Source organism: Besnoitia besnoiti (assembly GCF_002563875.1).
Source record: "Besnoitia besnoiti strain Bb-Ger1 chromosome Unknown contig00031, whole genome shotgun sequence".
Lineage (NCBI taxonomy): Eukaryota > Apicomplexa > Conoidasida > Eucoccidiorida > Sarcocystidae > Besnoitia > Besnoitia besnoiti.
In genome coordinates, this window is record NW_021703928.1 from 1 (window position 1) to 26,189 (window position 26,189).

Genomic DNA, 26,189 nt, shown 5'->3' on the forward strand with positions numbered 1-26,189 from the left:
CAGATAACTGAAGCTAGACTCCATGTTACACTTACTAAAATGGGATTCCTAGGTTGATATAAACTACCTTTTTCTGGGGAGTATATACTACGAGTTGGACTACTGTTTAGATCTTGAAGGTCTTTGTTTACCGGATCCAAGTTCTCTTGTGCTTTTCATGACCATCATGTTAAGTGCATTAAGTATAGTGGTATCCAGCGTATATTTGAAAAACCAACATTTGTATACAAGCTGTACGAATATCATGACATTCACTTTGGTAGTCGCCTTCTTAATGTTAGTCTGTACGGAATACTTAGGACTATCTCTTTATATTAATGATAATGCATTTGGTAATGGACTTTTCATCTTAACTGGTATACATTTTAGCCATGTTATTGTTGGAGCTATCCTTGTATTCTTCACTCAAAGTATCTATAGTTCTTTAGTTACTTACATGCCTACAAGCTCTATAATGCTAAGCAAATCTAAAGGTATGTTATGCAAGATCTTTACAGAACCATTCACTATTTTATATCTACACTTTGTAGAAACCATGTGGATATTAATCCACATTACATTCTATCTCTAAATCATATAACGGTCGTAAGGTACGCCGGGGATAACAGGTCAGATAATATTGGGAGTTCTAATCCTCGGATTGTATCAGCACCTCCATGTCGGCTCATTACTCCCTTGTTATTGAACAAGATTCAGTTAGGAACGCTAGTTCACCGTCAGATGTAATACGTGAGCTGGGTTAAGAACGTCTGGAGACAGTTTGTTCCCTATCTACCATATTATCTAATTGGTTTAATTTTCTTACAAACGGCTTTTGGTTTGATTGAATTATCGCACCCAGATAACTCCATACCAGTGAACCGGTTTGTAACTCCGCTTCATATCGTACCTGAATGGTACTTTTTAGCATATTATGTTAAAGTAATCCCATCCAAAACCGGTGGTTTGTTAGTATTTATGTCCTCTCTCATTAACTTAGCTCTTTTATCTGAAATTCGAGCTTTGAATACTCGAATGTTGATACGACAACATTTTATGACTCGAAATGTAGTCAGTGGATGGGTAATTATTTGGGTATACAGTATGATCTTCTTGATTATTATTGGTAGTGCTATTCCACAAGCGACTTATATCTTATATGGTAGATTAGCTACTATCGTATATCTTACTACCGGATTGGTTCTATGCTTATACTAAATCAATAGTTATAATGACTACAGCTTCCAAGCAAACATGATTACCGTGATATTGAAATCCAACACTTTTAGCTGTCTTAAGCAGTCCAGTGGGGTGGTGGTGTACTGCAATCATAAAGAACTTGGTTGTCTGTATCTCATAACCGGAGTCATCTTCAGTATTCTAGGAACTATAATGTCTTTGTTTATTCGATTTGAGTTATACAGTTCTGGATCGCGGATCATTTGTACAGAGACGATAGCTACTTATAATGTGATAATAACGATACATGGCCTAGCTATGATCTTTATGTTCTTAATGCCTGCTTTGTACGGAGGATATGGTAACTTCTTTGTACCAATATATATTTGGTGGTTCGGAAGTCGTTTTCCCAAGAACTAACGCGATCTCCTATTTTCTAGTACCATTAGTGAACTCTTTTGGTCTGATCCTAAGTACGCAGTGAGCTAACTAGATACAAGGAACTTGACAAGCATTAATAGATTTATATAAACGACAAGGACATGAGTCTACTGGATTTTATAATACAGGGTTGAACTGTGGGTTAGTTTCAATGCCCAAGGCAGAGCACTGGATTGGATACCAGGGAACTGTGCTCCCATTAATAAGAATTATTCTAAGTCACCAGGCATGCAATACCAATCAGATAACAACTGAAGCTAGACTCCATGTTACACTTACTAAAATGGGATTCCTAGTTGATATAAACTACCTTTTTCTGGGAGTATATACTACGAGTTGGACTACTGGTTTAGATCTTGAAGGTCTTTGTTTACCGGATCCAAGTTCTCTTGTGCTTTTCATGACCATTCATGTTAAGTGCATTAAGTATAGTGGTATCCAGCGTATATTTTGAAAAACCAACATTTGTATACAAGCTGTACGAATATCATGACATTCACTTTGGTAGTCGCCTTCTTAATGTTAGTCTGTACGGAATACACGGATCGGATTCTTGTTGGCCTGGCACCTGTTTAGTAACTGGATGAACGCTTTTTACGCCTGGTATGCATGGATAATACTCGACTCTTCTATAGTTTTAACGCTACTGCTGGGACTGTATATTATGTACTTACGGTAGTACTATCAAGCTCTTTCTTCCAAATAGATTTCATGGAAAACCTAAAATTCGCATGTTTTGATTGACATTTAGCCGCTAATATACAATCATCCAAGATATATTTATCTATCGCAGGTTCGGTCTAATGTCCCGTTATACTATATAGATCACATGGCTTTTGGTACTTTGAGATCATGCTAACGGCGAGAAGGGAAGTGTGTTTCATAACTAGCTGAGTGCTTGTACGGAGGATATGGTAACTTCTTTGTACCAATATATATTGGTGGTTCGGAAGTCGTTTTCCCAAAGAACTAACGCGATCTCCTATTTTCTAGTACATTAGTGAACTCTTTTTGGTCTGATCCTAAGTACGCAGTGAGCTAACTAGATACAAGGAACTTGACAAGCATTAATAGATTTATATAAACGACAAGGACATGAGTCTACTGGATTTTATAATACAGGGTTGAACTGTGGGTTAGTTTCAATGCCCAAGGCAGAGCACTGGATTGGATACCCAGGGAACTGTGCTCCCATTAATAAGAATCATATTCTAAGTCACCAGGCATGCAATACCAATCAGATAACAACTGAAGCTAGACTCCATGTTACACTTACTAAAATGGGATTCCTAGGTTGATATAAACTACCTTTTTCTGGGAGTATATACTACGAGTTGGACTACTGGTTTAGATCTTGAAGGTCTTTGTTTACCGGATCCAAGTTCTCTTGTGCTTTTCCATGACCACTCATGTTAAGTGCATTAAGTATAGTGGTATCCAGCGTATATTTGAAAAACCAACATTTGTATACAAGCTGTACGAATATCATGACATTCACTTTGGTAGTCGCCTTCTTAATGTTAGTCTGCTACGGAATACACGGATCGGATTCTTGTTGGCCTGGCACCTGTTTAGTAACTGGCTATGAACGCTTTTTACGCCTGGTATGCATGGATAATACTCGACTCTTCTATAGTTTAAACCGCTACTGCTGGGACTGTATATTATGTACTTTACGGGTAGTACTATCAAGCCTCTTTCTTCCAAATAGATTTCATGGAAAACCTAAAATTCGCATGTTTGATTGACATTTAGCCGCTAATATACAATCATCCAAGATATATTTATCTATCGCAGGGTTCGGTCTAATGTCCCGTTATACTATATAGATCACATGGCTTCTGGTAACTTTGAGAATCATGCTAACGGCGAGAAGGGAAGTGTGTTTCAATAACTAGCTGAGTGCTTGTACGATAATTATATCAATGCAGTACCAATAATAAAGGCGTGTAGCATCTCCTATGCTCCTTAACATCACAAGCTATGTCGAATTATCGCACCCAGATAACTCCATACAGTGAACCGGTTTGTAACTCCGCTTCATATCGTACCTGAATGGTACTTTTTAGCATATTATGCGGTGTTAAAAGTAATCCCATCCAAAACCGGTGGTTTGTTAGTATTTATGTCCTCTCTCATTAACTTAGCTCTTTATCTGAAATTCGAGCTTTGAATACTCGAATGTTGATACGACAACATTTTAATTGACTCGAAATGTAGTCAGTGGATGGGTAATTATTTGGGTATACAAGTATGATCTTCTTGATTATTATTGGTAGTGCTATTCCACAAGCGACTTATATCTTATATGGTAGATTAGCTACTATCGTATATCTTACTACCGGATTGGTTCTATGCTTATACTAAATCAATAGTTATAATGACTACAGCTTCCAAGCAAACATGATTACCGTGATATTGAAATCCAACACTTTTTAGCTGTCTTAAAGCAGTCCAGTGGGGTGGTGGTGTACTGCAATCATAAAGAACTTGGTTGTCTGTATCTCATAACCGGAGTCATCTTCAGTATTCTAGGAACTATAATGTCTTTGTTTATTCGATTTGAGTGAACACATAAGATCATCGAATTTAACGGTATGCTCCTGAAAGTAACGGTACAAGCTGTAAACAAAGGACTCCTTAACTTAAACTGAGGAGTCAAGTAGGTACAAACCGTACAAGGATTAATTATGTCCATCTGTGCATCTAAGTTGAGACTATCGGTTATATATTTTAGACGCTAACTTCCCGGCTAAACTTTGACTTATTAAACCAGCCTGGGATCATAAAAGTACTATGTATGGTAAGATTGAGCGTGAACATTGGATGTCACCATGGTTATAGTTACGGTACATATATAAAATCTACAGTACGATTTGAGATTTGTTACGTGACGAGCGGTGTGTTTAAGACTAGTTTACATGCGCTCATTTTAATATGTAGTTATTTAACGAAGTTCTATTGTGCTAGCATGGTTTCGAGAACACACCAAATTTCCATGAGTCTATTCCGGGCACACCTCGTCTTTTATCGGTGTGCTCTCAATCTAAATTCATCTTATAACTTTGGTTTCTTAGTTGCAATTACCTTTGTACTCCAAATAATTACAGGTATCACTTTAGCGTTCCGATATACTTCTGAAGCATCTTGTGCATTTGCTAGTGTTCAACATCTAGTTAGAGAGGTAGCAGCAGGATGGGAATTTAGGATGTTGCATGCAACAACTGCTTCTTTCGTCTTCTTGTGTATCTTAATACACATGTCTCGAGGTATGTATAACTCCAGCTATAGTTATTTAACTACTGCTTGGATGTCTGGTTTAGTTTTATATCTACTTACTATAGCCACTGCTTTCCTCGGTTATGTACTACCATGGGACAGATGAGTTTCTGGGGTGCTACAGTCATTACTAATCTCCTTTTCCAATACCATATTTAGTACCTTGGTTACTCGGTGGATACTATGTATCTGATGTAACATTAAAACGATTCTTTGTATTGCACTTTATATTACCTTTTGTAGGTTGCATTCTAATTGTATTACACATCTTCTATTTACATTTAAATGGTTCTAGTAACCCTGCAGGTATTGATTCCGCACTTAAAGTAGCCTTCTATCCTCATATGTTAATGACCGATGCTAAATGTCTATCCTATCTAATTGGTTTAATTTTTCTTACAAACGGCTTTTGGTTTGATTGAATTATCGCACCCAGATAACTCCATACCAGTGAACCGGTTTGTAACTCCGCTTCATATCGTACCTGAATGGTACTTTTTAGCATATTATGCGGTGTTAAAAGTAATCCCATCCAAAACCGGTGGTTTGTTAGTATTTATGTCCTCTCTCATTAACTTAGCTCTTTTATCTGAAATTCGAGCTTTGAATACTCGAATGTTGATACGACAACATTTTATGACTCGAAATGTAGTCAGTGGATGGGTAATTATTTGGGTATACAGTATGATCTTCTTGATTATTATTGGTAGTGCTATTCCACAAGCGACTTATATCTTATATGGTAGATTAGCTACTATCGTATATCTTACTACCGGATTGGTTCTATGCTTATATAAATCAATAGTTATAATGACTACAGCTTCCAAGCAAACATGATTACCGTGATATTGAAATCCAACACTTTTAGCTGTCTTAAGCAGTCCAGTGGGGTGGTGGTGTACTGCAATCATAAAGAACTTGGTATTCTGTTTCTAATTCCCGTGGTAAACACAGTCAACGAATGGCGGAAGGAGCATCATATTATGCAGTGTCTTAGGAGAGATACTCTAGATTTAGCATTCATCTACAGCTACGGTAACTGTTGTGTTTAAATAGCGGTTAACCTTTCCTTTTCCTTACGTACTCAGGGCATGCAATACCAATCAGATAACAACTGAAGCTAGACTCCATGTTACACTTACTAAAATGGGATTCCTAGGTTGATATAAACTACCTTTTTCTGGGGAGTATATACTACGAGTTGGACTACTGGTTTAGATCTTGAAGGTCTTTGTTTACCGGATCCAAGTTCTCTTGTGCTTTTCATGACCATCATGTTAAGTGCATTAGCAGAGCATAGTTAAGATGATAACTATTGTGGATATAGAACCAATTGAACACCATGTATTAATATAACAAAGATAATCAGGGTAATCTGGTATCCTTCTTGGCATAACGTTGAAACCAAGTATAATGCATAGGGATGAAAATTAATAAGATACTACCTAAGAAGACTACAAACCAGATGCTTAAATATGGAGAAGCACCGGTATTTACATGGAATAGATTTACAGTATCTCCGAACATATCTCTGCTATAGAAGATAAAGCCACATATAGTAGCTAGTACTGCACCAAGAGATAATACGAAATGGAAATGAGCTACAATATAGTATGTATCATGTAGGGCAATATCCATACCAGCGTTACCCATAACTACACCTGTAGTACACCTAGAGTAAACAATAGGATAAAACTAAGAGCAGCCATAGATCTACAGTTCTTGTAGTTGTATGGCTAGCCATATAAGGTACCTAACCAGTTGAAAATCTTAGTACCGGTAGGAATTGCAATCATAATAGTCATAGCAGAGAAATAAGCTCTGGTATCTACCTCTAGAACCGACTGTCATCATATGATGTGCCCATACTAAGGAACCTAGAATAGAAATACAACCCATAAGCTAAGATCATAGATTGTCCACCGAAGACAGATCTAGCAGCATACATAGATAATGTCTGCGAGACTACACCAAAAGCAGGTAAAATTAGAATGTATACCTCTGGATGTCCGAAGAACCAGAATAGATGTTGATAAAGTACACTATCACCAGAATACATAGAATCATAAAATTCAGTGTTTACGTGTAGATCAAGAAGGATCATAACTAATCCACCAGTAAGAATAGGTAGAGTGAAGACTAACATAAGGGCAGTAAATATGATAGCCCAGATATATAGAATATAGTTCTTAGGCACCAGCATTAGAACCCATGAAGACGCAAGTACCAAGGAAGTTAATAGAACTTAAAATACTACTAATTCCTAGTACTGCAAGACCTCCGATAATCCAATCAGTTGCCTCTGGATTTAACACCATCAAGCTAGTACTTAGTGGAGGATACATTGTCCAACCAAGACCACTACCAAACTCGGAACAAATACTTTGAGTTAACAACACAGAACCTAATGGTACTAGAAAATAGGAGATCGCGTTAGTTCTTGGGAAAACGACTTCCGAACCACCAATATATATTGGTACAAAGAAGTTACCATATCCTCCGTACAAGCACTCAGCTAGTTATTGAAACACACTTCCCTTCTCGCCGTTAGCATGATCTCAAAGTACCAGAAGCCATGTGATCTATATAGTATAACGGGACATTAGACCGAACCTGCGATAGATAAATATATCTTGGATGATTGTATATTAGCGGCTAAATGTCAATCAAACATGCGAATTTTAGGTTTTCCATGAAATCTATTTGGAAGAAGAGGCTTGATAGTACTACCGTAAGTACATAATATACAGTCCCAGCAGTAGCGGTTTAAACTATAGAAGAGTCGAGTATTATCCATGCATACCAGGCGTAAAAAGCGTTCATTCCAGTTACTAAACAGGTGCCAGGCCAACAAGAATCCGATCCGTGTATTCCGTACAGACTAACATTAAGAAGGCGACTACCAAAGTGAATGTCATGATATTCGTACAGCTTGTATACAAATGTTGGTTTTTCAAATATACGCTGGATACCACTATACTTAATGCACTTAACATGATGGTCATGAAAAGCACAAGAGAACTTGGATCCGGTAAACAAAGACCTTCAAGATCTAAACCAGTAGTCCAACTCGTAGTATATACTCCCCAGAAAAAGGTAGTTTATATCAACCTAGGAATCCCATTTTAGTAAGTGTAACATGGAGTCTAGCTTCAGTTGTTATCTGATTGGTATTGCATGCCCTGAGTACGTAAGGAAAAGGAAAGGTTAACCGCTATTTAAACACAACAGTTACCGTAGCTGTAGATGAATGCTAAATCTAGAGTAATCTCTCCTAAGACAACTGCATAACATATGAATGCTCCTTCCGCCATTCGTTGACTGTGTTTACCACGGGGAATTAGAACAGAATACCAAGTTCTTTGCCTGGAGGTTTGTTACGTTCCGTACAGTTGTAGGTAAAAGGTATGTTAGAGACTTAGACTAGCGTTGGAGCACATTGTTTCATTCGATAGTCCACGCTCAATCTTACCATACATAGTACTTTTATGATCCAGGCTGGTTTAATAAGTCAAAGTTTAGCCGGGAAGTTAGCGTCTAAAATATATAACCGATAGTCTCAACTTAGATGCACAGATGGACATAATTAATCCTTGTACGGTTTGTACCTACTTGACTCCTCAGTTTAAGTTAAGGAGTCCTTTGTTTACAGCTTGTACCGTTACTTTCAGGAGCATACCGTTAAATTCGATGATCTTATGTGTTCACTCAAATCGAATAAACAAAGACATTATAGTTCCTAGAATACTGAAGATGACTCCGGTTATGAGATACAGACAACCAAGTTCTTTATGATTGCAGTACACCACCACCCCACTGGACTGCTTAAGACAGCTAAAAGTGTTGGATTTCAATATCACGGTAATCATGTTTGCTTGGAAGCTGTAGTCATTATAACTATTGATTTAGTATAAGCATAGAACCAATCCGGTAGTAAGATATACGATAGTAGCTAATCTACCATATAAGATATAAGTCGCTTGTGGAATAGCACTACCAATAATAATCAAGAAGATCATACTGTATACCCAAATAATTACCCATCCACTGACTACATTTCGAGTCATAAAATGTTGTCGTATCAACATTCGAGTATTCAAAGCTCGAATTTCAGATAAAAGAGCTAAGTTAATGAGAGAGGACATAAATACTAACAAACCACCGGTTTTGGATGGGATTACTTTTAACACCGCATAATATGCTAAAAAGTACCATTCAGGTACGATATGAAGCGGAGTTACAAACCGGTTCACTGGTATGGAGTTATCTGGGTGCGATAATTCAATCAAACCAAAAGCCGTTTGTAAGAAAATTAAACCAATTAGATAGGATAGACATTTAGCATCGGTCATTAACATATGAGGATAGAAGGCTACTTTAAGTGCGGAATCAATACCTGCAGGGTTACTAGAACCATTTAAATGTAAATAGAAGATGTGTAATACAATTAGAATGCAACCTACAAAAGGTAATATAAAGTGCAATACAAAGAATCGTTTTAATGTTACATCAGATACATAGTATCCACCGAGTAACCAAGGTACTAAATATGGTATTGGAGAAAGGAGATTAGTAATGACTGTAGCACCCAGAAACTCATCTGTCCCCATGGTAGTACATAACCGAGGAAAGCAGTGGCTATAGTAAGTAGATATAAAACTAAACCAGACATCCAAGCAGTAGTTAAATAACTATAGCTGGAGTTATACATACCTCGAGACATGTGTATTAAGATACACAAGAAGACGAAAGAAGCAGTTGTTGCATGCAACATCCTAAATTCCCATCCTGCTGCTACCTCTCTAACTAGATGTTGAACACTAGCAAATGCACAAGATGCTTCAGAAGTATATCGGAACGCTAAAGTGATACCTGTAATTATTTGGAGTACAAAGGTAATTGCAACTAAGAAACCAAAGTTATAAGATGAATTTAGATTGAGAGCACACCGATAAAAGACGAGGTGTGCCCGGAATAGACTCATGGAAATTTGGTGTGTTCTCGAAACCATGCTAGCACAATAGAACTTCGTTAAATAACTACATATTAAAATGAGCGCATGTAAACTAGTCTTAAACACACCGCTCGTCACGTAACAAATCTCAAATCGTACTGTAGATTTTATATATGTACCGTAACTATAACCATGGTGACATCCAATGTTCACGCTCATGGATTCAGTGTCCAGGACTACCTGGCGCTTAATAACGATTCCGTCTTCCAGCTTCCAAGCAAACATGATTACCGTGATATTGAAATCCAACACTTTTAGCTGTCTTAAGCAGTCCAGTGGGGTGGTGGTGTACTGCAATCATAAAGAACTTGGTTGTCTGTATCTCATAACCGGAGTCATCTTCAGTATTCTAGGAACTATAATGTCTTTGTTTATTCGATTTGAGTTATACAGTTCTGGATCGCGGATCATTTGTACAGAGACGATAGCTACTTATAATGTGATAATAACGATACATGGCCTAGCTATGATCTTTATGTTCTTAATGCCTGCTTTGTACGGAGGATATGGTAACTTCTTTGTACCAATATATATTGGTGGTTCGGAAGTCGTTTTCCCAAGAACTAACGCGATCTCCTATTTTCTAGTACCATTAGGTTCTGTGTTGTTAACTCAAAGTATTTGTTCCGAGTTTGGTAGTGGTCTTGGTTGGACAATGTATCCTCCACTAAGTACTAGCTTGATGGTGTTAAATCCAGAGGCAACTGATTGGATTATCGGAGGTCTTGCAGTACTAGGAATTAGTAGTATTTTAAGTTCTATTAACTTCCTTGGTACTTGCGTCTTCATGGGTTCTAATGCTGGTGCTAAGAACTATATTCTATATATCTGGGCTATCATATTTACTGCCCTTATGTTAGTCTTCACTCTACCTATTCTTACTGGTGGATTAGTTATGATCCTTCTTGATCTACACGTAAACACTGAATTTTATGATTCTATGTATTCTGGTGATAGTGTACTTTATCAACATCTATTCTGGTTCTTCGGACATCCAGAGGTATACATTCTAATTTTACCTGCTTTTGGTGTAGTCTCGCAGACATTATCTATGTATGCTGCTAGATCTGTCTTCGGTGGACAATCTATGATCTTAGCTATGGGTTGTATTTCTATTCTAGGTTCCTTAGTATGGGCACATCATATGATGACAGTCGGTCTAGAGGTAGATACCAGAGCTTATTTCTCTGCTATGACTATTATGATTGCAATTCCTACCGGTACTAAGATTTTCAACTGGTTAGGTACCTATATGGCTAGCCATACAACTACAAGAACTGTAGATCTATGGGCTGCTCTTAGTTTTATCCTATTGTTTACTCTAGGTGGTACTACAGGTGTAGTTATGGGTAACGCTGGTATGGATATTGCCCTACATGATACATACTATATTGTAGCTCATTTCCATTTCGTATTATCTCTTGGTGCAGTACTAGCTACTATATGTGGCTTTATCTTCTATAGCAGAGATATGTTCGGAGATACTGTAAATCTATTCCATGTAAATACCGGTGCTTCTCCATATTTAAGCATCTGGTTTGTAGTCTTCTTAGGTAGTATCTTATTAATTTTCATCCCTATGCATATACTTGGTTTCAACGTTATGCCAAGAAGGATACCAGATTACCCTGATTATCTTTGTTATATTAATACATGGTGTTCAATTGGTTCTATATCCACAATAGTTATCATCTTAACTATGCTCTGCTAATGCACTTAACATGATGGTCATGAAAAGCACAAGAGAACTTGGATCCGGTAAACAAAGACCTTCAAGATCTAAACCAGTAGTCCAACTCGTAGTATATACTCCCCAGAAAAAGGTAGTTTATATCAACCTAGGAATCCCATTTTAGTAAGTGTAACATGGAGTCTAGCTTCAGTTGTTATCTGATTGGTATTGCATGCCTGGTGACTTAGAATATGATTCTTATTAATGGGAGCACAGTTCCCTGGGTATCCAATCCAGTGCTCTGCCTTGGGCATTGAAACTAACCCACAGTTCAACCCTGTATTATAAAATCCAGTAGACTCATGTCCTTGTCGTTTATATAAATCTATTAATGCTTGTCAAGTTCCTTGTATCTAGTTAGCTCACTGCGTACTTAGGATCAGACAAAAGAGTTCACTAATGGTACTAGAAAATAGGAGATCGCGTTAGTTCTTGGGAAAACGACTTCCGAACCACCAATATATATTGGTACAAAGAAGTTACCATATCCTCCGTACAAAGCAGGCATTAAGAACATAAAGATCATAGCTAGGCCATGTATCGTTATTATCACATTATAAGTAGCTATCGTCTCTGTACAAATGATCCGCGATCCAGAACTGTATAACTCAAATCGAATAAACAAAGACATTATAGTTCCTAGAATACTGAAGATGACTCCGGTTATGAGATACAGACAACCAAGTTCTTTATGATTGCAGTACACCACCACCCCACTGGACTGCTTAAGACAGCTAAAAGTGTTGGATTTCAATATCCTACTACATTAAGATTATTCCACATCGGTTATGTTCTAGGCGTAATATATGGATTCTTGTTCTCACTCATCTTAACAGCGAGAGAAAACTACTACTCAGATGCTAGTCTAATCAGTAGCATCGTACTTGGAGTTATCATCTCTGAGACAGGATTATTTATCAGCTTTTTCTGGGGAGTATATACTACGAGTTGGACTACTGGTTTAGATCTTGAAGGTCTTTGTTTACCGGATCCAAGTTCTCTTGTGCTTTTCATGACCATCATGTTAAGTGCATTAGCAGAGCATAGTTAAGATGATAACTATTGTGGATATAGAACCAATTGAACACCATGTATTAATATAACAAAGATAATCAGGGTAATCTGGTATCCTTCTTGGCATAACGTTGAAACCAAGTATATGCATAGGGATGAAAATTAATAAGATACTACCTAAGAAGACTACAAACCAGATGCTTAAATATGGAGAAGCACCGGTATTTACATGGAATAGATTTACAGTATCTCCGAACATATCTCTGCTATAGAAGATAAAGCCACATATAGTAGCTAGTACTGCACCAAGAGATAATACGAAATGGAAATGAGCTACAATATAGTATGTATCATGTAGGGCAATATCCATACCAGCGTTACCCATAACTACACCTGTAGTACCACCTAGAGTAAACAATAGGATAAAACTAAGAGCAGCCCATAGATCTACAGTTCTTGTAGTTGTATGGCTAGCCATATAGGTACCTAACCAGTTGAAAATCTTAGTACCGGTAGGAATTGCAATCATAATAGTCATAGCAGAGAAATAAGCTCTGGTATCTACCTCTAGACCGACTGTCATCATATGATGTGCCCATACTAAGGAACCTAGAATAGAAATACAACCCATAGCTAAGATCATAGATTGTCCACCGAAGACAGATCTAGCAGCATACATAGATAATGTCTGCGAGACTACACCAAAAGCAGGTAAAATTAGAATGTATACCTCTGGATGTCCGAAGAACCAGAATAGATGTTGATAAAGTACACTATCACCAGAATACATAGAATCATAAAATTCAGTGTTTACGTGTAGATCAAGAAGGATCATAACTAATCCACCAGTAAGAATAGGTAGAGTGAAGACTAACATAAGGGCAGTAAATATGATAGCCCAGATATATAGAATATAGTTCTTAGCACCAGCATTAGAACCCATGAAGACGCAAGTACCAAGGAAGTTAATAGAACTTAAAATACTACTAATTCCTAGTACTGCAAGACCTCCGATAATCCAATCAGTTGCCTCTGGATTTAACACCATCAAGCTAGTACTTAGTGGAGGATACATTGTCCAACCAAGACCACTACCAAACTCGGAACAAATACTTTGAGTTAACAACACAGAACCTAATGGTACTAGAAAATAGGAGATCGCGTTAGTTCTTGGGAAAACGACTTCCGAACCACCAATATATATTGGTACAAAGAAGTTACCATATCCTCCGTACAAAGCAGGCATTAAGAACATAAAGATCATAGCTAGGCCATGTATCGTTATTATCACATTATAAGTAGCTATCGTCTCTGTACAAATGATCCGCGATCCAGAACTGTATAACTCAAATCGAATAAACAAAGACATTATAGTTCCTAGAATACTGAAGATGACTCCGGTTATGAGATACAGACAACCAAGTTCTTTATGATTGCAGTACACCACCACCCCACTGGACTGCTTAAGACAGCTAAAAGTGTTGGATTTCAATATCACGGTAATCATGTTTGCTTGGAAGCTGTAGTCATTATAACTATTGATTTAGTATAAGCATAGAACCAATCCGGTAGTAAGATATACGATAGTAGCTAATCTACCATATAAGATATAAGTCGCTTGTGGAATAGCACTACCAATAATAATCAAGAAGATCATACTGTATACCCAAATAATTACCCATCCACTGACTACATTTCGAGTCATAAAATGTTGTCGTATCAACATTCGAGTATTCAAAGCTCGAATTTCAGATAAAAGAGCTAAGTTAATGAGAGAGGACATAAATACTAACAAACCACCGGTTTTGGATGGGATTACTTTTAACACCGCATAATATGCTAAAAAGTACCATTCAGGTACGATATGAAGCGGAGTTACAAACCGGTTCACTGGTATGGAGTTATCTGGGTGCGATAATTCAATCAAACCAAAAGCCGTTTGTAAGAAAATTAAACCAATTAGATAATATGGTAGATAGGAACAAACTGTCTCCAGACGTTCTTAACCCAGCTCACGTATTACATCTGACGGTGAACTAGCGTTCCTAACTGAATCTTGTTCAATAACAAGGGAGTAATGAGCCGACATGGAGGTGCTGATACAATCCGAGGATTAGAACTCCCAATATTATCTGACCTGTTATCCCGGCGTACCTTACGACCGTTATATGATTTAGAGATAGAATGTAATGTGGATTAATATCCACATGGTTTCTACAAAGTGTAGATATAAAATAGTGAATGGTTCTGTAAAGATCTTGCATAACATACCTTTAGATTTGCTTAGCATTATAGAGCTTGTAGGCATGTAAGTAACTAAAGAACTATAGATACTTTGAGTGAAGAATACAAGGATAGCTCCAACAATAACATGGCTAAAATGTATACCAGTTAAGATGAAAAGTCCATTACCAAATGCATTATCATTAATATAAAGAGATAGTCCTAAGTATTCCGTACAGACTAACATTAAGAAGGCGACTACCAAAGTGAATGTCATGATATTCGTACAGCTTGTATACAAATGTTGGTTTTTCAAATATACGCTGGATACCACTATACTTAATGCACTTAACATGATGGTCATGAAAAGCACAAGAGAACTTGGATCCGGTAAACAAAGACCTTCAAGATCTAAACCAGTAGTCCAACTCGTAGTATATACTCCCCAGAAAAAGGTAGTTTATATCAACCTAGGAATCCCATTTTAGTAAGTGTAACATGGAGTCTAGCTTCAGTTGTTATCTGATTGGTATTGCATGCCCTGAGTACGTAAGGAAAAGGAAAGGTTAACCGCTATTTAAACACAACAGTTACCGTAGCTGTAGATGAATGCTAAATCTAGAGTATCTCTCCTAAGACACTGCATAACATATGAATGCTCCTTCCGCCATTCGTTGACTGTGTTTACCACGGGGAATTAGAACAGAATACCAAGTTCTTTGCCTGGAGGTTTGTTACGTTCCGTACAGTTGTAGGTAAAAGGTATGTTAGAGACTTAGACTAGCGTTGGAGCACATTGTTTCATTCGATAGTCCACGCTCAATCTTACCATACATAGTACTTTTATGATCCAGGCTGGTTTAATAAGTCAAAGTTTAGCCGGGAAGTTAGCGTCTAAAATATATAACCGATAGTCTCAACTTAGATGCACAGATGGACATAATTAATCCTTGTACGGTTTGTACCTACTTGACTCCTCAGTTTAAGTTAAGGAGTCCTTTGTTTACAGCTTGTACCGTTACTTTCAGGAGCATACCGTTAAATTCGATGATCTTATGTGTTCACTCAAATCGAATAAACAAAGACATTATAGTTCCTAGAATACTGAAGATGACTCCGGTTATGAGATACAGACAACCAAGTTCTTTATGATTGCAGTACACCACCACCCCACTGGACTGCTTAAGACAGCTAAAAGTGTTGGATTTCAATATCACGGTAATCATGTTTGCTTGGAAGCTGGAAGACGGAATCGTTATTAAGCGCCAGGTAGTCCTGGACACTGAATCCATGAGCGTGAACATTGGATGTCACCATGGTTATAGTTACGGTACATATATAAAATCTACAGTACGATTTGAGATTTGTTACGTGACGAGCGGTGTGTTTAAGACTAGTTTACATGCGCTCATTTTAATATGTAGTTATTTAACGAAGTTCTATTGTGCTAGCATGGTTTCGAGAACACACCAAATTTCCATGAGTCTATTCCGGGCACACCTCGTCTTTTATCGGTGTGCTCTCAATCTAAATTCATCTTATAACTTTGGTTTCTTAGTTGCAATTACCTTTGTACTCCAAATAATTACAGGTATCACTTTAGCGTTCCGATATACTTCTGAAGCATCTTGTGCATTTGCTAGTGTTCAACATCTAGTTAGAGAGGTAGCAGCAGGATGGGAATTTAGGATGTTGCATGCAACAACTGCTTCTTTCGTCTTCTTGTGTATCTTAATACACATGTCTCGAGGTATGTATAACTCCAGCTATAGTTATTTAACTACTGCTTGGATGTCTGGTTTAGTTTTATATCTACTTACTATAGCCACTGCTTTCCTCGGTTATGTACTACCATGGGGACAGATGAGTTTCTGGGGTGCTACAGTCATTACTAATCTCCTTTCTCCAATACCATATTTAGTACCTTGGTTACTCGGTGGATACTATGTATCTGATGTAACATTAAAACGATTCTTTGTATTGCACTTTATATTACCTTTTGTAGGTTGCATTCTAATTGTATTACACATCTTCTATTTACATTTAAATGGTTCTAGTAACCCTGCAGGTATTGATTCCGCACTTAAAGTAGCCTTCTATCCTCATATGTTAATGACCGATGCTAAATGTCTATCCTATCTAATTGGTTTAATTTTCTTACAAACGGCTTTTGGTTTGATTGAATTATCGCACCCAGATAACTCCATACCAGTGAACCGGTTTGTAACTCCGCTTCATATCGTACCTGAATGGTACTTTTTAGCATATTATGCGGTGTTAAAAGTAATCCCATCCAAAACCGGTGGTTTGTTAGTATTTATGTCCTCTCTCATTAACTTAGCTCTTTTATCTGAAATTCGAGCTTTGAATACTCGAATGTTGATACGACAACATTTTATGACTCGAAATGTAGTCAGTGGATGGGTAATTATTTGGGTATACAGTATGATCTTCTTGATTATTATTGGTAGTGCTATTCCACAAGCGACTTATATCTTATATGGTAGATTAGCTACTATCGTATATCTTACTACCGGATTGGTTCTATGCTTATACTAAATCAATAGTTATAATGACTACAGCTTCCAAGCAAACATGATTACCGTGATATTGAAATCCAACACTTTTAGCTGTCTTAAGCAGTCCAGTGGGGTGGTGGTGTACTGCAATCATAAAGAACTTGGTTGTCTGTATCTCATAACCGGAGTCATCTTCAGTATTCTAGGAACTATAATGTCTTTGTTTATTCGATTTGAGTTATACAGTTCTGGATCGCGGATCATTTGTACAGAGACGATAGCTACTTATAATGTGATAATAACGATACATGGCCTAGCTATGATCTTTATGTTCTTAATGCCTGCTTTGTACGGAGGATATGGTAACTTCTTTGTACCAATATATATTGGTGGTTCGGAAGTCGTTTTCCCAAGAACTAACGCGATCTCCTATTTTCTAGTACCATTAGGTTCTGTGTTGTTAACTCAAAGTATTTGTTCCGAGTTTGGTAGTGGTCTTGGTTGGACAATGTATCCTCCACTAAGTACTAGCTTGATGGTGTTAAATCCAGAGGCAACTGATTGGATTATCGGAGGTCTTGCAGTACTAGGAATTAGTAGTATTTTAAGTTCTATTAACTTCCTTGGTACTTGCGTCTTCATGGGTTCTAATGCTGGTGCTAAGAACTATATTCTATATATCTGGGCTATCATATTTACTGCCCTTATGTTAGTCTTCACTCTACCTATTCTTACTGGTGGATTAGTTATGATCCTTCTTGATCTACACGTAAACACTGAATTTTATGATTCTATGTATTCTGGTGATAGTGTACTTTATCAACATCTATTCTGGTTCTTCGGACATCCAGAGGTATACATTCTAATTTTACCTGCTTTTGGTGTAGTCTCGCAGACATTATCTATGTATGCTGCTAGATCTGTCTTCGGTGGACAATCTATGATCTTAGCTATGGGTTGTATTTCTATTCTAGGTTCCTTAGTATGGGCACATCATATGATGACAGTCGGTCTAGAGGTAGATACCAGAGCTTATTTCTCTGCTATGACTATTATGATTGCAATTCCTACCGGTACTAAGATTTTCAACTGGTTAGGTACCTATATGGCTAGCCATACAACTACAAGAACTGTAGATCTATGGGCTGCTCTTAGTTTTATCCTATTGTTTACTCTAGGTGGTACTACAGGTGTAGTTATGGGTAACGCTGGTATGGATATTGCCCTACATGATACATACTATATTGTAGCTCATTTCCATTTCGTATTATCTCTTGGTGCAGTACTAGCTACTATATGTGGCTTTATCTTCTATAGCAGAGATATGTTCGGAGATACTGTAAATCTATTCCATGTAAATACCGGTGCTTCTCCATATTTAAGCATCTGGTTTGTAGTCTTCTTAGGTAGTATCTTATTAATTTTCATCCCTATGCATATACTTGGTTTCAACGTTATGCCAAGAAGGATACCAGATTACCCTGATTATCTTTGTTATATTAATACATGGTGTTCAATTGGTTCTATATCCACAATAGTTATCATCTTAACTATGCTCTGCTAATGCACTTAACATGATGGTCATGAAAAGCACAAGAGAACTTGGATCCGGTAAACAAAGACCTTCAAGATCTAAACCAGTAGTCCAACTCGTAGTATATACTCCCCAGAAAAAGCTGATAAATAATCCTGTCTCAGAGATGATAACTCCAAGTACGATGCTACTGATTAGACTAGCATCTGAGTAGTAGTTTTCTCTCGCTGTTAAGATGAGTGAGAACAGAATCCATATATTACGCCTAGAACATAACCGATGTGGAATAATCTTAATGTAGTAGGATATTGAAATCCAACACTTTTAGCTGTCTTAAGCAGTCCAGTGGGGTGGTGGTGTACTGCAATCATAAAGAACTTGGTTGTCTGTATCTCATAACCGGAGTCATCTTCAGTATTCTAGGAACTATAATGTCTTTGTTTATTCGATTTGAGTGAACACATAAGATCATCGAATTTAACGGTATGCTCCTGAAAGTAACGGTACAAGCTGTAAACAAAGGACTCCTTAACTTAAACTGAGGAGTCAAGTAGGTACAAACCGTACAAGGATTAATTATGTCCATCTGTGCATCTAAGTTGAGACTATCGGTTATATATTTTAGACGCTAACTTCCCGGCTAAACTTTGACTTATTAAACCAGCCTGGGATCATAAAAGTACTATGTATGGTAAGATTGAGCGTGAACATTGGATGTCACCATGGTTATAGTTACGGTACATATATAAAATCTACAGTACGATTTGAGATTTGTTACGTGACGAGCGGTGTGTTTAAGACTAGTTTACATGCGCTCATTTTAATATGTAGTTATTTAACGAAGTTCTATTGTGCTAGCATGGTTTCGAGAACACACCAAATTTCCATGAGTCTATTCCGGGCACACCTCGTCTTTTATCGGTGTGCTCTCAATCTAAATTCATCTTATAACTTTGGTTTCTTAGTTGCAATTACCTTTGTACTCCAAATAATTACAGGTATCACTTTAGCGTTCCGATATACTTCTGAAGCATCTTGTGCATTTGCTAGTGTTCAACATCTAGTTAGAGAGGTAGCAGCAGGATGGGAATTTAGGATGTTGCATGCAACAACTGCTTCTTTCGTCTTCTTGTGTATCTTAATACACATGTCTCGAGGTATGTATAACTCCAGCTATAGTTATTTAACTACTGCTTGGATGTCTGGTTTAGTTTTATATCTACTTACTATAGCCACTGCTTTCCTCGGTTATGTACTACCATGGGGACAGATGAGTTTTCTGGGGTGCTACAGTCATTACTAATCTCCTTTCTCCAATACCATATTTAGTACCTTGGTTACTCGGTGGATACTATGTATCTGATGTAACATTAAAACGATTCTTTGTATTGCACTTTATATTACCTTTTGTAGGTTGCATTCTAATTGTATTACACATCTTCTATTTACATTTAAATGGTTCTAGTAACCCTGCAGGTATTGATTCCGCACTTAAAGTAGCCTTCTATCCTCATATGTTAATGACCGATGCTAAATGTCTATCCTATCTAATTGGTTTAATTTTCTTACAAACGGCTTTTGGTTTGATTGAATTATCGCACCCAGATAACTCCATACCAGTGAACCGGTTTGTAACTCCGCTTCATATCGTACCTGAATGGTACTTTTTAGCATATTATGCGGTGTTAAAAGTAATCCCATCCAAAACCGGTGGTTTGTTAGTATTTATGTTATCAACATGTCAATGAAATATCAACAACGATGAAACTTATTTGGTTAACATAACAACATAGAAGGTAAAGCTGGATTACGTTCAAACTTTACACTGGATACGTTCAATGTTAACTTACTAAATACCATGGGAGCGAAGAGAATCTAATATGTAACTCCGTTCATGGAAATCAAAAAGAGCTTTCACGCTATCTCTAGTGCCTGTCGAGTCGCTCAAGGAAGATTTGATCCTGTATATGATTTAAGGGATGTAAAGGTGCTCAGGGTCTAACCGTCGGGCCATCTGGATCCTCATATTCAAAGATAATTCTATTTAAGAAAGTTTTAGATAAACGACATGTGAAGAGTCGGACCAACTTTCACGCACGACGATAATTACCCGACAAGGATTTACCTACCTTTGGACCGTCATAATACAGCCGCCGTTTACATTTTACTGCACCGGGCAGGGATTATATACTATACCTCTACAGTGGTATTAGCAGTATCTAGTGTTGATGTACAACAGACGCTCTCCTTGTTCCACTACCTAACCATAATCTATTGTTCCAGATATTAAGGAATGTACGCTTCATATAACTACACAACGTTATGCCAAGAAGGATACCAGATTACCCTGATTATCTTTGTTATATTAATACATGGTGTTCAATTGGTTCTATATCCACAATAGTTATCATCTTAACTATGCTCTGCTAATGCACTTAACATGATGGTCATGAAAAGCACAAGAGAACTTGGATCCGGTAAACAAAGACCTTCAAGATCTAAACCAGTAGTCCAACTCGTAGTATATACTCCCCAGAAAAAGCTGATAATATCCTGTCTCAGAGATGATAACTCCAAGTACGATGCTACTGATTAGACTAGCATCTGAGTAGTAGTTTTCTCTCGCTGTTAAGATGAGTGAGAACAAGAATCCATATATTACGCCTAGAACATAACCGATGTGGATATAATCTTAATGTAGTAGGATATTGAAATCCAACACTTTTAGCTGTCTTAAGCAGTCCAGTGGGGTGGTGGTGTACTGCAATCATAAAGACTTGGTTGTCTGTATCTCATAACGGAGTCATCTTCAGTATCTAGGAACTATAATGTCTTTGTTTATTCGATTTGAGTTATACAGTTCTGGATCGCGGATCATTTGTATACAGAGACGATAGCTACTTATAATGTGATAATAACGATACATGGCCTAGCTATGATCTTTATGTTCTTAATGCCTGCTTTGTACGGAGGATATGGTAACTTCTTTGTACCAATATATATTGGTGGTTCGGAAGTCGTTTTCCCAAGAACTAACGCGATCTCCTATTTTCTAAGTACCATTAGTGAACTCTTTTGGTCTGATCCTAAGTACGCAGTGAGCTAACTAGATACAAGGAACTGACAAGCATTAATAGATTTATATAAACGACAAGGACATGAGTCTACTGGATTTTATAATACAGGGTTGAACTGTGTAAAGATCATTGTGTTATGGTTCTATCACAAACCATTGAGATACGAAGTTATGGTTTTGGCTCGTGAGTGTCTCTCATAACTAGCTGAGTGCTTGTACGATAATATATCAATGCAGTACCAATTAAGGCGTGTAGCATCTCCTATGCTCCTTAACATCACAGCTATGTCGAATTATCGCACCCAGATAACTCCATACCAGTGAACCGGTTTGTAACTCCGCTTCATAATCGTACCTGAATGGTACTTTTTAGCATATTATGCGGTGTTAAAAGTAATCCCATCCAAAACCGGTGGTTTGTTAGTATTTATGTTATCAACATGTCAATGAAATATCAACAACGATGAAACTTATTTGGTTAACATAACAACATAGAAGGTAAAGCTGGATTACGTTCAAACTTTACACTGGATACGTTTCAATGTTAACTTACTAAATACCATGGGAGCGAAGAGAATCTAATATGTAACTCCGTTCATGGAAATCAAAAGAGCTTTCACTGATTGTATTTATGAAACGTGATTAGTTCACCTAGCCAACACGATCCGGTTGTTTGGGAATAATATCCCTATTTAAGGGATTGATATGTGCTACAATAACACAGTCGGTACGAAGTCGAAACAAGGTAGTTGATGGTGAACCAGTGGCTGAACAAACCTTTTTATTGATTATGCTGACTTTAGTCCCGAGAAACTACAGTTCTGCTTAAACTGAGGAGTCAAGTAGGTACAAACCGTACAAGGATTAATTATGTCCATCTGTGCATCTAAGTTGAGACTATCGGTTATATATTTTAGACGCTAACTTCCCGGCTAAACTTTGACTTATTAAACCAGCCTGGGATCATAAAAGTACTATGTATGGTAAGATTGAGCGTGAACATTGGATGTCACCATGGTTATAGTTACGGTACATATATAAAATCTACAGTACGATTTGAGATTTGTTACGTGACGAGCGGTGTGTTTAAGACTAGTTTACATGCGCTCATTTTAATATGTAGTTATTTAACGAAGTTCTATTGTGCTAGCATGGTTTCGAGAACACACCAAATTTCCATGAGTCTATTCCGGGCACACCTCGTCTTTTATCGGTGTGCTCTCAATCTAAATTCATCTATAACTTTGGTTTCTTAGTTGCAATTACCTTTGTACTCCAAATAATTACAGGTATCACTTTAGCGTTCCGATATACTTCTGAAGCATCTGTGCATTTGCTAGTGTTCAACATCTAGTTAGAGAGGTAGCAGCAGGATGGGAATTTAGGATGTTGCATGCAACAACTGCTTCTTTCGTCTTCTTGTGTATCTTAATACACATGTCTCGAGGTATGTATAACTCCAGCTATAGTTATTTAACTACTGCTTGGATGTCTGGTTTAGTTTTATATCTACTTACTATAGCCACTGCTTTCCTCGGTTATGTACTACCATGGGGACAGATGAGTTTCTGGGTGCTACAGTCATTACTAATCTCCTTTCTCCAATACCATATTTAGTACCTTGGTTACTCGGTGGATACTATGTATCTGATGTAACATTAAAACGATTCTTTGTATTGCACTTTATATTACCTTTTGTAGGTTGCATTCTAATTGTATTACACATCTTCTATTTACATTTAAATGGTTCTAGTAACCCTGCAGGTATTGATTCCGCACTTAAAGTAGCCTTCTATCCTCATATGTTAATGACCGATGCTAAATGTCTATCCTATCTAATTGGTTTAATTTTCTTACAAACGGCTTTTGGTTTGATTGAATTATCGCACCCAGATAACTCCATACCAGTGAACCGGTTTGTAACTCCGCTTCATATCGTACCTGAATGGTACTTTTTAGCATATTATGCGGTGTTAAAAGTAATCCCATCCAAAACCGGTGGTTTGTTAGTATTTATGTTATCAACATGTCAATGAAATATCAACAACGATGAAACTTATTTGGTTAACATAACAACATAGAAGGTAAAGCTGGATTACGTTCAAACTTTACACTGGATACGTTTCAATGTTAACTTACTAAATACCATGGGAGCGAAGAGAATCTAATATGTAACTCCGTTCATGGAAATCAAAAGAGCTTTCACTGATTGTATTTATGAAACGTGATTAGTTCACCTAGCCAACACGATCCGGTTGTTTGGGAATAATATCCCTATTTAAGGGATTGATATGTGCTACAATAACACAGTCGGTACGAAGTCGAAACAAGGTAGTTGATGGTGAACCAGTGGCTGAACAAACCTTTTTATTGATTATGCTGACTTTAGTCCCGAGAAACTACAGTTCTGCTTAAACTGAGGAGTCAAGTAGGTACAAACCGTACAAGGATTAATTATGTCCATCTGTGCATCTAAGTTGAGACTATCGGTTATATATTTTAGACGCTAACTTCCCGGCTAAACTTTGACTTATTAAACCAGCCTGGGATCATAAAAGTACTATGTATGGTAAGATTGAGCGTGAACATTGGATGTCACCATGGTTATAGTTACGGTACATATATAAAATCTACAGTACGATTTGAGATTTGTTACGTGACGAGCGGTGTGTTTAAGACTAGTTTACATGCGCTCATTTTAATATGTAGTTATTTAACGAAGTTCTATTGTGCTAGCATGGTTTCGAGAACACACCAAATTTCCATGAGTCTATTCCGGGCACACCTCGTCTTTTATCGGTGTGCTCTCAATCTAAATTCATCTTATAACTTTGGTTTCTTAGTTGCAATTACCTTTGTACTCCAAATAATTACAGGTATCACTTTAGCGTTCCGATATACTTCTGAAGCATCTTGTGCATTTGCTAGTGTTCAACATCTAGTTAGAGAGGTAGCAGCAGGATGGGAATTTAGGATGTTGCATGCAACAACTGCTTCTTTCGTCTTCTTGTGTATCTTATACACATGTCTCGAGTATGTATAACTCCAGCTATAGTTATTTAACTACTGCTTGGATGTCTGGTTTAGTTTTATATCTACTTACTATAGCCATGCTTTCCTCGGTTATGTACTACCATGGGACAGATGAGTTTCTGGGGTGCTACAGTCATTACTAATCTCCTTTCTCCAATACATATTTAGTACCTTGGTTACTCGGTGGATACTATGTATCTGATGTAACATTAAAACGATTCTTTGTATTGCACTTTATATTACCTTTGTAGGTTGCATTTAATTGTATTACACATCTTCTATTTACATTTAAATGGTTCTAGTAACCTGCAGGTATTGATTCGCACTTAAAGTAGCCTTCTATCCTCATATGTTAATGACGATGCTAAATGTCTATCCTATCTAATTGGTTTAATTTTCTTACAAACGGCTTTTGGTTGATTGAATTATCGCACCAGATAACTCCATACCAGTGAACCGTTTGTAACTCGCTTCATATCGTACCTGAATGGTACTTTTTAGCATATTATGCGGTGTTAAAAGTAATCCCATCCAAAACCGTGGTTTGTTAGTATTTATGTTATCAACATGTCAATGAAATATCAACAACGATGAAACTTATTTGGTTAACATAACAACATAGAAGGTAAAGCTGGATTACGTTCAAACTTTACACTGGATACGTTTCAATGTTAACTTACTAAATACCATGGGAGCGAAGAGAATCTAATATGTAACTCCGTTCATGGAAATCAAAAGAGCTTTCACGCTATCTCTAGTGCCTGTCGAGTCGCTCAAGGAAGATTTGATCCTGTATATGATTTAAGGGATGTAAAGGTGCTCAGGGTCTAACCGTCGGGCCATCTGGATCCTCATATTCAAAGATAATTCTATTTAAGAAAGTTTTAGATAAACGACATGTGAAGAGTCGGACCAACTTTCACGCACGACGATAATTACCACGAACAAGATTATACCTACTTTGGACCGTCATAATACAGCCGCCGTTTACATTTTACTGCACGGGCAGGGATTATATACTATACCTCTACAGTGGTATTAGCAGTATCTAGTGTTGATGTACAACAGACGCTCTCCTTGTTCCACTACTAACCATAATCTATTGTTCCAGATATTAAGGAATGTACGCTTCATATAACTACACAACGTTATGCCAAGAAGGATAC

At 37.3% G+C, this 26,189-nt stretch overlaps 18 protein-coding genes across 18 annotated transcripts; 12 read left to right on the top strand and 6 right to left on the bottom strand.

The window, feature by feature from the left end:
• Positions 1-571, top strand: BESB_050880 (uncharacterized protein; the record flags this gene model as incomplete). Its single annotated transcript, XM_029363524.1, has 1 exon — positions 1-571. Exon 1 carries the CDS (start codon positions 158-160, stop codon positions 569-571), a length of 414 nt encoding a protein of 137 aa, XP_029214996.1. The 5' UTR covers positions 1-157.
• An 85-nt stretch (positions 572-656) lies between these two features.
• BESB_050890 (uncharacterized protein) lies at positions 657-1,197 on the top strand (the record flags this gene model as incomplete). Its single annotated transcript, XM_029363525.1, has 2 exons — positions 657-695; positions 760-1,197. 2 exons carry the CDS (start codon positions 657-659, stop codon positions 1,195-1,197), a joined length of 477 nt encoding a protein of 158 aa, XP_029214997.1.
• A 108-nt stretch (positions 1,198-1,305) lies between these two features.
• BESB_051050 (uncharacterized protein) lies at positions 1,306-1,606 on the top strand. Its single transcript, XM_029363541.1, has one exon. The coding sequence runs from the start codon at positions 1,372-1,374 to the stop codon at positions 1,576-1,578; it is 207 nt and encodes a 68-aa protein (XP_029214998.1). The 5' UTR covers positions 1,306-1,371; the 3' UTR covers positions 1,579-1,606.
• A 2,991-nt stretch (positions 1,607-4,597) lies between these two features.
• BESB_051060 (uncharacterized protein) lies at positions 4,598-5,673 on the top strand (the record flags this gene model as incomplete). Its single annotated transcript, XM_029363542.1, has 1 exon — positions 4,598-5,673. One exon carries the CDS (start codon positions 4,598-4,600, stop codon positions 4,982-4,984), a length of 387 nt encoding a protein of 128 aa, XP_029214999.1. The 3' UTR covers positions 4,985-5,673.
• Positions 5,674-6,167: 494 nt separating this feature from the next.
• Positions 6,168-7,491, bottom strand: BESB_051020 (uncharacterized protein). Its single transcript, XM_029363538.1, has one exon. The coding sequence runs from the start codon at positions 7,079-7,081 to the stop codon at positions 6,713-6,715; it is 369 nt and encodes a 122-aa protein (XP_029215000.1). The 5' UTR covers positions 7,082-7,491; the 3' UTR covers positions 6,168-6,712.
• Positions 7,492-8,783: 1,292 nt separating this feature from the next.
• Positions 8,784-9,862, bottom strand: BESB_051010 (uncharacterized protein; the record flags this gene model as incomplete). The annotated part of the gene is made up of 1 exon (XM_029363537.1): positions 8,784-9,862. The coding sequence occupies exon 1, from the start codon at positions 9,486-9,488 to the stop codon at positions 8,784-8,786; it is 705 nt and encodes a 234-aa protein (XP_029215001.1). The 5' UTR covers positions 9,489-9,862.
• Positions 9,863-10,115: 253 nt separating this feature from the next.
• Positions 10,116-11,603, top strand: BESB_050900 (uncharacterized protein; the record flags this gene model as incomplete). The annotated part of the gene is made up of 1 exon (XM_029363526.1): positions 10,116-11,603. The coding sequence occupies one exon, from the start codon at positions 10,116-10,118 to the stop codon at positions 11,601-11,603; it is 1,488 nt and encodes a 495-aa protein (XP_029215002.1).
• Positions 11,604-12,003: 400 nt separating this feature from the next.
• On the bottom strand, positions 12,004-12,384 carry BESB_051000 (uncharacterized protein; the record flags this gene model as incomplete). Its single annotated transcript, XM_029363536.1, has 1 exon — positions 12,004-12,384. The coding sequence occupies exon 1, from the start codon at positions 12,253-12,255 to the stop codon at positions 12,004-12,006; it is 252 nt and encodes an 83-aa protein (XP_029215004.1). The 5' UTR covers positions 12,256-12,384.
• BESB_050910 (uncharacterized protein) lies at positions 12,316-12,675 on the top strand (the record flags this gene model as incomplete). The annotated part of the gene is made up of 1 exon (XM_029363527.1): positions 12,316-12,675. One exon carries the CDS (start codon positions 12,316-12,318, stop codon positions 12,673-12,675), a length of 360 nt encoding a protein of 119 aa, XP_029215003.1.
• BESB_050990 (uncharacterized protein) lies at positions 12,658-14,145 on the bottom strand (the record flags this gene model as incomplete). Its single annotated transcript, XM_029363535.1, has 1 exon — positions 12,658-14,145. The coding sequence occupies one exon, from the start codon at positions 14,143-14,145 to the stop codon at positions 12,658-12,660; it is 1,488 nt and encodes a 495-aa protein (XP_029215005.1).
• A 36-nt stretch (positions 14,146-14,181) lies between these two features.
• BESB_050920 (uncharacterized protein) lies at positions 14,182-14,727 on the bottom strand (the record flags this gene model as incomplete). Its single annotated transcript, XM_029363528.1, has 2 exons — positions 14,182-14,628; positions 14,689-14,727. 2 exons carry the CDS (start codon positions 14,725-14,727, stop codon positions 14,182-14,184), a joined length of 486 nt encoding a protein of 161 aa, XP_029215006.1.
• An 84-nt stretch (positions 14,728-14,811) lies between these two features.
• BESB_050930 (uncharacterized protein) lies at positions 14,812-15,225 on the bottom strand (the record flags this gene model as incomplete). The annotated part of the gene is made up of 1 exon (XM_029363529.1): positions 14,812-15,225. The coding sequence occupies one exon, from the start codon at positions 15,223-15,225 to the stop codon at positions 14,812-14,814; it is 414 nt and encodes a 137-aa protein (XP_029215007.1).
• A 1,115-nt stretch (positions 15,226-16,340) lies between these two features.
• On the top strand, positions 16,341-17,420 carry BESB_050940 (uncharacterized protein; the record flags this gene model as incomplete). Its single annotated transcript, XM_029363530.1, has 1 exon — positions 16,341-17,420. The coding sequence occupies one exon, from the start codon at positions 16,341-16,343 to the stop codon at positions 17,418-17,420; it is 1,080 nt and encodes a 359-aa protein (XP_029215008.1).
• Positions 17,421-17,456: 36 nt separating this feature from the next.
• BESB_050950 (uncharacterized protein) lies at positions 17,457-18,944 on the top strand (the record flags this gene model as incomplete). Its single annotated transcript, XM_029363531.1, has 1 exon — positions 17,457-18,944. The coding sequence occupies one exon, from the start codon at positions 17,457-17,459 to the stop codon at positions 18,942-18,944; it is 1,488 nt and encodes a 495-aa protein (XP_029215009.1).
• Positions 18,945-19,800: 856 nt separating this feature from the next.
• BESB_051070 (uncharacterized protein) lies at positions 19,801-20,643 on the top strand (the record flags this gene model as incomplete). The annotated part of the gene is made up of 1 exon (XM_029363543.1): positions 19,801-20,643. One exon carries the CDS (start codon positions 19,801-19,803, stop codon positions 20,215-20,217), a length of 417 nt encoding a protein of 138 aa, XP_029215010.1. The 3' UTR covers positions 20,218-20,643.
• Positions 20,644-21,690: 1,047 nt separating this feature from the next.
• Positions 21,691-22,020, top strand: BESB_050960 (uncharacterized protein; the record flags this gene model as incomplete). The annotated part of the gene is made up of 1 exon (XM_029363532.1): positions 21,691-22,020. The coding sequence occupies exon 1, from the start codon at positions 21,850-21,852 to the stop codon at positions 22,018-22,020; it is 171 nt and encodes a 56-aa protein (XP_029215011.1). The 5' UTR covers positions 21,691-21,849.
• Positions 22,021-23,168: 1,148 nt separating this feature from the next.
• Positions 23,169-24,027, top strand: BESB_051080 (uncharacterized protein). The gene has a single exon (XM_029363544.1). The coding sequence runs from the start codon at positions 23,541-23,543 to the stop codon at positions 24,024-24,026; it is 486 nt and encodes a 161-aa protein (XP_029215012.1). The 5' UTR covers positions 23,169-23,540; the 3' UTR covers position 24,027.
• A 727-nt stretch (positions 24,028-24,754) lies between these two features.
• BESB_051090 (uncharacterized protein) lies at positions 24,755-25,438 on the top strand (the record flags this gene model as incomplete). The annotated part of the gene is made up of 1 exon (XM_029363545.1): positions 24,755-25,438. One exon carries the CDS (start codon positions 24,755-24,757, stop codon positions 25,031-25,033), a length of 279 nt encoding a protein of 92 aa, XP_029215013.1. The 3' UTR covers positions 25,034-25,438.
• Between the last annotated feature and the right edge of the window lie 751 nt (positions 25,439-26,189).

Bases quoted from the DNA above. Each gene is read 5' to 3' on its own strand.
- BESB_051050 (XM_029363541.1), top strand. From the start codon at position 1,372: ATGTCTTTGTTTATTCGATTTGAGTTATACAGTTCTGGATCGCGGATC.
- BESB_051020 (XM_029363538.1), bottom strand. From the start codon at position 7,081: ATGCTGGTGCCTAAGAACTATATTCTATATATCTGGGCTATCATATTT.
- BESB_051080 (XM_029363544.1), top strand. From the start codon at position 23,541: ATGGGGACAGATGAGTTTCTGGGTGCTACAGTCATTACTAATCTCCTT.